General features: G+C 45.5%; 1 protein-coding gene across 2 annotated transcripts in view; it reads left to right on the top strand.

The window, feature by feature from the left end:
- Nucleotides 1-5,220: 5,220 nt before the first annotated feature.
- The window catches only part of ITIH5 (inter-alpha-trypsin inhibitor heavy chain 5), a 73,453-nt gene continuing 68,963 nt past the window's right edge, over nt 5,221-9,710 (top strand). For both annotated transcript variants that reach the window (XM_011235340.3, XM_034644071.1), the window contains exon 1: nt 5,221-5,399. In XM_011235340.3, the coding sequence (XP_011233642.2) occupies nt 5,310-5,399 (90 nt within the window). In that variant the 5' untranslated portion in view covers nt 5,221-5,309. The remainder of the gene's footprint in view (nt 5,400-9,710) is intronic.

Below are 9,710 nucleotides of genomic sequence, written 5' to 3'. Positions count from 1 at the left end.
TGGCTAGTCCGCACCTGTGAGATCCAAACCTGCTGCGTATGTTACATAGACAGGAGGCTTGCTTGCTTGCCAGCAGGCACCAAGCCTACGAGCACCGCTGAAAGAACCTGATGACAGCTCTGTGGTTAGATCTGATTCATGGAGTATGATATATCTCTCAGCATCAACCACAAAACCAACACTTTTGTTTTACTCAGAAGCCTTCCAAAGACACACCTGTGGCTTTCAATAAAAGTTCTCTGGACATCTCCCAACATCTGTCTGGAAAGGATCTGGCAAGTCTTCAGGGAGAAAACACACCCCGTAGATCGACTGCGGGTTTTGCTGGCTTCTCTGTCTTCATGCCCCGGAGTTAGAGACAGAAGCAGGATAGGATAGTAATGTGGGGCACTGAGGCAGGTTGAACTGAATGTCCATCTCCATGATAGTGTCAGTGGATCTTTGGCGCTATTCCAAGTCTTCTGTGGTCCCACGTTAAAGCCCAGAAAACTAGGACACCACTTGTTGCCCTAGGCATCCTTCCAAAAGAAAATACAAATGATTCTTAACTTTGCACTGAGATTGTCCACTGTTTAACAGGCACTTCTATAGGGACAGTGCATTGCTCCGCTGACCAGTATTTCTCCAGAGCTGTTTGCTAGCTTTGAGTCACACATTAATGCAGATGCAGAAGAGAAACACAGGCCCTCTACACCTAATACCAAACAGTGAGGAACTGGCAAGAGGAAATAAGGCAAAATTAGTGCTAATTGTGCCTTCTGATGACCTTGGGAGTACTGAAATTATATTACTACATATGAACCTTCAAATTTTTCAAGGGAGGGAGATGCTTCTTATGTGTGTGTGTGTTTGGAGAGAGACTGTAGCAGTCTCTGAAAGCAGATTTTTTGAGCGGAGATCCTTGAAGGAGCAAGGGTGTCTGGGACAGAAAAATAGAGGCAGGAGTGGGGAATTTGGTTGGAGTAGAACTCGCTTCCCTCACCACGTAGAATTCAGGTCTATCAGGAATGTGATAGTCTGAGAGAAGATTGAGCATCTCATAGAATATGATATTGAGGGCCTAAATTTCACTTGTTTTCCCCCAGTTCTTAGAACTCTTACAAATATAGATAAGTAATAAAAAGGGATAATTGTGGGCTAAAATGTTTTTGAGAATTGAGGAGTAAATATTATGTTTTTCCTTGAAAATATTTACCTCCAGAGAGGTCAATACTCTGTCTATGGCCTTGCATCCAGTCACTGGCCACGCAGACTGTTGTTACACAAATTCTCAGTGAAATGCACAGTATGGAAAGCATACCGTTCTGAGTCTTCCTTATTCAATAAATATTTCCCAGCCTTGGAGGACATGCTGGATGCTGACAAAGCATATAAACATGAATAAAATACAGCGTCTGCCCTTCATTGGGTCTTGGTTTATGAGAAAGACATGTAAACACAGAGACGAGGGCTCCTTCAGAGGTATTAAGAGCACTTACCTACTTGACCAGGACCGTGGAGGAAGTGACATTTGCAGGATTGGGTGGGGAGTGAATGGGAGGCATTCCAGAGAAGAGAAGAATCCACGAAGAGCAAGAGTCAAGAGAGAGCAAGAGGCTATTTAGGAAACCATAGTAAAATAAGATATGTGTTACACTTTGTGATTAGTTGATAAATTCAGCAAATCATTATCAGAAGAAATTAGAAAACTGCATTCTCTGTTTCTACTTTCGCAAATCTTCTCCCTGGATAAAACTCAGTGGTTGGTAAAATAGGTAAAAAAGAGGTGTAACTAGACTCCCAAGATATCCCCGGCTCCTGAGAAATATGGAGCCAAAGCTGAAGGGAACCCATTTCCTCCCTAGGCCAAAAAAACAAAAAACAAAAAAACCCCAAGGTTGTAAGAAACTGTAGCAATTATACAAAGTTGTCAGGGGTTCAAGAGAACCACAAGGCCATATAAGTAGATAAAAAGGTGAGACCAGAGAGGGAAGCAATAGCTGGCCCAGATTAGAACAATGGCCTCATAGACAGTCCAAAAGGAGCATGGGGCAAAGGAGGGACCAAAGGGGGAGCCCAGAGGACTTGGGGAGGGCTTGAATCTCAGAACAGCTAGACAGAGGAACTTGGGGCTTCAGGGCACAGATTCAAGGGAGAGGAAAAGAAAACAAATGGACAACAACCCGTCTTTTCCTCTTCAGTCTCTGCCCTGGCTAGCTTCGCCATCGGTTGGCAGTCTCAAGTGAGAGAGCAGGATAAAGCCCCGAACTCTAATGAGTCTGACCCTAAAATTTTGGAACCATTGGCCCACCCTTCAGTTACTTGGGGAGCCATTTCCTAGCAAGAGCTGGCACAGAGGGCCTCTCGGACCTGGGTGAGGCAGCTCTTCTCATCCCTCTCTCTGAAGCCCTTGCTGCTGAACCCCACACTAGATTCTGTCAGTGAACACCTGGGGCCTTGCCAGAGATTTGTCTCTAACAGAGTGAGATGCTGGGCAAGCCCTGTGAGGTGTCTCAGTGGAAATATCCAGAGTGGGCTAGATGTCCTTAGAGTCTTTTGAGCTTTGAGCTCTGAGTTTCTAAGAGCTCAGTAGTCTCAAACTGGAAAACCAGCTCCTCTGGAGGCGAAGTGAGAAACATGACATCAGAAGACAAATGTGTGTGAGGACATCCCCCCTTTTTTGGGGGACAGTTAATTTTTTTCATCCTTATTTATAAGGCCAATATACATCATGGCCAATGCTTGTGAACAATTTTGGAAAACTTTCACTGGGTCTTATTTTTATTACACCTACCTAGTTTTTAAAGACCATCTCTATTCAGTCCTACAGATGCTCAGAAATCACAAAGAAACCTAGGCTATTATAGTTTGCAAATACTGGGAATTTCGGAAACTATCCCAAGTCATGCAGCTCGATAGTGGCCAAGTTGGGCCTATAGCCCAGCCCTCCTCGTCCCCAGCACAGCCAGCTCAGGCTCCCACCCCCAGGCCTCCTGCTCCTAATTCCCTTCATCAAATGTTCATTAAGTGCTAACCATATATTTAGCACAGTGCTGGAACTTGTGGGAGATGTTTTTCCTCAAGGAATTTCTGATCCAATTGGTAAAGTTGTCCTTAAATGAACATAATAAGCCCCAGCCCCATGGCCTACAGCAGAATGGAGAGTCCTACAAGATGAAGAAAGGAAAACTCCTTTTTCTTGACTTTGGACCTCTGCAGAAACCAGTTGGGACAGATCTGGAAAAAGAACAGATATAAGGCCAAAAAGAGAGTTGAGACGCAAAGAGGAATAGTAGGAAGGGGAAGACAAAGACGCGATCCCAATTCTGTTCCGGGATTGAGATAAGAGTCGCTGTTGTCCCCTTTCAAAAAACCCAGCTTTGTTCCAATTCAACTTTGAGTTCACAAGTAGGTATTTCTTTCAGGGGGTTGGGGGGAATAGACAGGCTTTGATTCCAGAAGACTGGGGATTATCCTCCTTAGTTAGACATGAGGAGAGGGTGTGCACATGACTGGTATGCTGCCAAGTTTCTGAGTCAGCCTGGGTACGGGGTGCATTGGCAACCTCATGGTTAGATTATGTCGAAGAACTAAAGATAAAAATCCTTTGACCTGTTTCAGAGTTCTCCTTTACCGGTGGTTTTGTTGTAAAACCTCACCGGACCTGCTACTGTCACTTCTTGTTGGTTGTGTCTGTTTCAGTTAGTCAGTGGTTAGGCTTGGAAATGATTAACTGCTAAAGACAATGATTTTCTTTCCTTTGTTTTACAATGGCCAACCTATTTCTCCTTCCTCCCTAGTGCCTTTGCTGGACAAATAACATTTCAGTAAGAGTAAATAAAATATTTTAAGAAGACATATCACCATAAACTAACCACCCCATTCTTTTCATTTTTCATGTCTTTTTCCCTAGTTCTTATGTCCATGCATCTGTATTTTTACCTGATTATAATCATACTGTTGATACAGTTGTGTAATCTGATTTTTTCCTCCAGGTTACACTGTAAACATTTTTCCTGTTTCAAGGACCTTGTGATTCTTATTTAACGGGTGCATAATATTGCAGAGGATGGACGTTGCATTAATTGAGTTCGCCATTTCCCTGTTCTTGGCCATCAAGTTTGTTGCCAGTCTCTCACAATCACTCAGCTCATGGGTTTAGATGTAGTTTTTATAGAGACAGAGAAAATGTCTTCGAAGCGATTGGCTTTTGAAAGTTGAAATAAACAAGTGGCTCTAGCTACACTGTGTGTCTAGCAGATAAAAAGACGGCGCAAGGTGTAAAAGCCAGCGTGTGGATGGTGGCAGAGAGTAATTCTTATGGAACAGAAATATCACCAGTAGTCTGTAACTAACATACACAGTGATACTCATTTTCATGATTAATAACCAAAACCTTAGAAATACTGCTACACAGTGCCGTTCTAGCCTCTCCTTTTGCACCCTTAGGCCAGAACTGCGTAAAAGGGGACAACGTTGCTGGTACTTTCTGCATTAGACTACTAATTAGTGTCTCTTGATTTGGCTTCTAAGCATCAGTGCAGGATGCCAAGAGGCATGTGCTGCTCTCTGGGCAGAAGTAAGAAGGTCTCATGTTGGCTTTATGCTAGCAGGTGGGGAGTGGTGGTGGTAGTATATATAGCAGGTGAGGGCAGGTGGTGGTATGGGCACAGGTGCGGGAGCGGTATATAGAGCAGCTGGGGGGTGGTATATATAGCAGGTGAGGGCAGGTGGTATGTATAGCAGGTTGGGGGTTGTATATAGAACAGATGGGGGGGGTATTGGTATATACACCAGGCAAGGGGTAGTATAGATAGCAGATGAGGGGATGTGGTGGTATACCCAGAAGGTAGGGGGTGGTATAGAGAGCAGGTGAGGGGGTTGGGCAGTGTACTGAGGGTCAGGCTGGTTTCTCTTGTGTCCTCCTGCCACAGGAATTTAAGCTAGTCCTGGAAGAAGCATTTCACACCTTGCAGGAGAGAAAGATTTGGTGGTCGGGTGGCAGGTGTCCCAAGCCCTGAAGGTGGCGGCAGAAAGCGACTGAGGGAAATGGGGCGAGGAGGGCGGAGCTGAAGGGCGGGCCACGGAGGGGACCCCGGGGTGAGCTGGGCTCGCGGTGAGGCTGGCCTGCCGGGCTTCTCCCTGGGGCAGTAGGGACCCGACTGGGACCCGGGTAGACACGGGGCGGGCCGGAGGCGGGGCGCGCGGGGGGGGCCCGGAGGGGGGCGGGGAGGCGGGGCGGAGCACGTCTGCGGCCGCGGAGCCCCGGAGCTGTCCCTTGCGCGCGTCCCCCCTCGTCCCAGTGCCACCGCCGCGCTCTCGACCCCGCCATGCTCCTGCTGCTGGGGCTGTGCTTGGGGCTGCCGCTCTGCGCGGGGTCTCTGGAAGACGCGCGGACCCGGGATGACACTTCGGAGCAAGTAAGTAGACTTGGGAGGACCTAGAGATGGCCCCGGGCTCAGGCTGCCATCCCTTCCCGCCGCCTTCTTCGGGCGCGTGGCTGTTGGACAGATTCCCTTGAATGGCTCCTGGACGCAAGGAAGGGAGGGATCACCCCCATCTCCTGTCACACCTTCCCCCCTCCTCTCCGTTCCCCAACTTTCTGCTCGCAAGCTTCCGCATCTATTGGTCACTCTTGGCGAGAGTTTGGATGGTGAACTTTCCTGCAGAATTGTGTCTGGGACTTGAAAGCCCTGCAGAACCAAATCTTGGCTCCTGTTGTTGATGGTGTTCAGTTTTGAGAGAGCCCCAAGCCAATTACACAGTTTCTTCTTTAAGATGCATGTATGGGGTGGTGTGTTGTTACTGTTGTTCCTAGCTCTTCAGAGAAAAAGCACAATCTAGAAGTTGCATACTCTCCTCCACTTTCCTCACCTGGAAACCAGGGGAACTCGACTTTCCCATCAGGTTCTTATCAGTGGGTTAGCAGTTCAAAGATGGCCTGACGGTCTGGGAGGACCAAAAACCAAGGAAAGGCTCACTTACCAGAGTTAATACTCTGTGCATCCGCCAGAGTTTGTATTTTGAAAGGCTCAGCCTCACAGGTGGATGAAACCTGCACGTATGAAATCTCATTGCCATGTCTGAGGAACAGAAAAGATTTTGAAAACTATAAAACGAATTGACAAAAATATCAATGTAAAGACCTTTTGGATCAATGGCTGTGTCCCAATTAAAGTAGACAGTGCTTATGTGCATCTCCTGGTGCTGTTTCCACATGTATCATTTAAATTATTTTAAAATCATTTAGCTTAAAGCATGTTTCACATGATGGGAACAAGAGATAAGTAGGCATACTTTCCCTCCCCTTTTCCAGCAGCTTGGTTTGAAGAGCAGATCTGGAAGACGGTGACTCTCATTGACTCTGCACATGGGTGTGCTTTCTGCACAATGAAAAAGTTATCCTTTTCTTGTAGGGTCATCAGGAGTAATAACCAGAACAGATCCCAGGAGGCTGAGAGGTGGTGGGGGTGGAGTGCTGGCTTTGGGTCCAGAAAGAAAGACTGGTCTTTACTTTGCCCTTTACAGCTGTGTGGCCTAGACAGGCTGTTTGATTTCTCTTCTTCTTCCTTTCTGATTGGTCCTGGCAGGGAATACAGCTCCTCTTGGGCATCCTTGAAAGGATCCAGCAGCTAGTTTGGGTCAAGGACTTGGTATACAGTGGGCGCTCAATAAATGTAATTAATGTCAGTGGTTAAGGGCAGGGACTTGGTGTCAGGCAGCCCGGGTTTGATTCCTGGTTCTGTCACTTGCCAGCTCTGGAAGGCTGGGCAAGTTACTGGGGGCTTCAATTTCCAATTCTGGAAAATATGGGAAATAAAAGGGTATTAAAGATTGAAGAGTTAATACTCCTGAAGTTCTTGGTTCAGTATCAGCACTTACTGTTAGCTCTTGCTGGCAGGCTTGGGCTGCTGAAGTGCAGAGGGAAGGAATTTGGGGTAAAGAGCTTGAAAGTTTTGGGGGGGGGTGTGCGGGGAGGAAAGTGTGGGAGGAACCTAAACAAGGATTCTGTTTGTGAGCTAGGAGGAGGGATTAAAGCTCCAGCATCTGACAGTGCGCGTAGGCTTCACACTCTAAACTTTAACTGCATAGAGTAACACGCGTTTGGCCCATTTTAGCGATTTCACGCTGCCTTCAAACCACAACAGTATTGATGTATCTTAAAAATGACACAGACGAAAATTCCCAAGATACAACGTTCTACAAAAATTTGCGAATTTTACCTTTTTATCTCTGTTTGAAAAAACATGCACAAAAACCAGCAACCTGTATGTGTGTGTGTGAATGAGGTAGGATTTAACGACTCAGGCTCCAGAATCAGACTTCCTGGGTTCAAATCCTGACTCTGCACTCCCTGGAGAGTTACTTACTGTCTGAGTCTCTGTTCACTCATCTCTAGAATGGGGATGGTGGAATTACTTAATTAAAAGGATTTTGAAGATCGAAACTTAGAACAGTACCTGGCAATGGAGTTAGTACTTGATCTCCATAATTACGGTCTTCAAAATTATATGTAAAGTTAATTTATAAATGTAAATGAGTATGTCAATTTTATGTAAATTGTAATGTCCATGAACATGCTTATTAGCTTGCATCGCAATTGTTATTTGTTGCTTACCTTCAATTGGCAATAGTACTAATAACACCTTAAATTCAAGTCCCTTTCTCCCCTCTGGTCTTCCACCCCATTTGTAAACAATATTACCCACAGCAAGGGACTGCTCTCAGTAGTGGTCTTCAAACTTTAGTATGCAAAAGGACACTCTGGGAGCTCACCAAATATGCAGACTCGGGGCCCTGGGTGGCTCAGTAAGTTAAACGTCTGCCTTAGGCTCTGGTAATGATCCCAGGGTTCTGGGATCGAGCCCCACATTGAGCCCTGCATTGGGCTCCCCGCTCAGTGGGGAGCCTGCTTCTCTCGCTCGCTCTGCCTGCAGCTCCCCCTGCTTGTGCTCTCTCTCTCTGTCAAATGAATGAATAAAATATTTAAAAAATACACAGACTCCTGAGCCCCTACCCCACTCCCATGAGTTTAGATCTGTTAGGTTTGGGGTGGGGCCCAGGTGATTCTGATACAGATAATCCACTGACCACATGTAGAATAATACTGCTTTAAAATCTTTCAGGAAATTAATATTAAAAAGGAAGTCTCTTGTCTAAAATCAGCCTGTTACAGATTTATCTGAGTCCTAAATTTCAAATTGATATTGTTTCCTTAAATCAGGATAGGGCCGTATTCCTATTACTATAAAAGCAGTTTTTAATGTACAAAATAATGATAGCCACTAATTATTGAGTGTTCCCAATGTCTCAGAGTGTTTGCTAGTGGCTCTATGTAAAAATAAGAAGAAGCAATAAAGGATATGGTGAAGAGCACTCCCAAGTGGAATCAGACTGCCTGGGTTTAAAACTGCATCCCGGCACTAACTGGCTGTGTGTTCCTGGGCAAGTAGCTTAACCTCTCTGGGTCTGAGTTTCATCCTCTGCAAGATAGAATTATTACTGTCATTGGCAGGGGTAGATCTGGGTTTTTAGAAGCAATTAACGTTTACATAATTGGTAAGGCCCTCTCGAAGAAAAAGAAGAGCAAATTATGACCACAAAAATTAGGTGCTAAAGTGAACATTTATTTAGGGTGATAAACAGATTACAACACATGCCACCTTTTTACAGGCTGACAGACACCGCAGACATCACCCATTGTTGAGGGACTGTACAAATGAGGGATCCCGAAACTTACATTTTTATTAGCTTCTAAATAATAATAAAATAATAAACCCACGTCTGCTCTTACAGTTGCTGTGAAGATCAAGTGGGTTAACTCACACGAAGTGCATGCATTCAGTAAGCACTAAAGTACTATGTTATTTGTTTGTTTGTTTATGAACAGCCTGGTTAAATCTCTGACTACCACTGCAAGGAAAGTCTCAGTGCTTACTTTCCATGAGAACCACGGAAGCCCACCCGGGGGAAGTGACAGAGCGAAGTGACACGTGCAGAGCCTGGGTTAGAACCCAGGTGTGCTGAATGCCAAAGCTAGGCTTTCAAGGACTCCTCCAAAGACCAAGCAACTTTCATATTTATAATGTAATAGAATTTGTTTCAATGTGATTTTTATTTGTGGCTCCTGGCATATGGGTAGTGTTCAGTAGATGCTTGTGGTACCACATCGATTGTGGGGATACATTTCTGATTCCCTGAATTGAGAATTTCTGGAGTTTTAGTTCTTTATAATCTGCCACTCAGAACCAAACCTCTGCATTTGGAAACACAAATCAAGAATCAAGACAACATTTTTTTTGTTTTTGTTCTTAACTCTTTATAAAGTCAAGTCAGTAGAAGATTTTGTGGGCTCCATACCACTCAGGACTGTCTCCTTAACGGGCATGGGTGTGATTGTTAAAAAGGAGTCGTCAGACTGAATGGGAAGGAGGATATTGTGGGAGAGAGTCCAGAGGTTTACTATCTCATTTCATTAAGTGGAAGGGGGAGATAGTAGAGGGGCCTCTTGAGAACCAGGTCCATGAGTTGTATGAGACTTCATTTTCCTACCCAGCGATTTCCCCCACACCTTGGATGTTCCACTGAAAGCAGTCTTGCCTCCCGTGCTGTCAGAGTTCCAGTCGGAGACCCTGGCTAGCTCTCTGTAGCTAGAGTGGCTGGCTGGCTCCATTTAGGAAGATGGGGCCATGGGATGGAGAACTAAGCTTTTTTGGCGGGGGGGGGGGGGG

The sequence above is a fragment of the Ailuropoda melanoleuca genome, chromosome 15, assembly GCF_002007445.2.
Source record: "Ailuropoda melanoleuca isolate Jingjing chromosome 15, ASM200744v2, whole genome shotgun sequence".
Classification (NCBI taxonomy): Eukaryota; Metazoa; Chordata; class Mammalia; order Carnivora; family Ursidae; genus Ailuropoda; species Ailuropoda melanoleuca.
The sequence above is the reverse complement of the archived record's forward strand: the minus strand, read 5'-3'. Positions and strand labels throughout refer to the sequence as shown.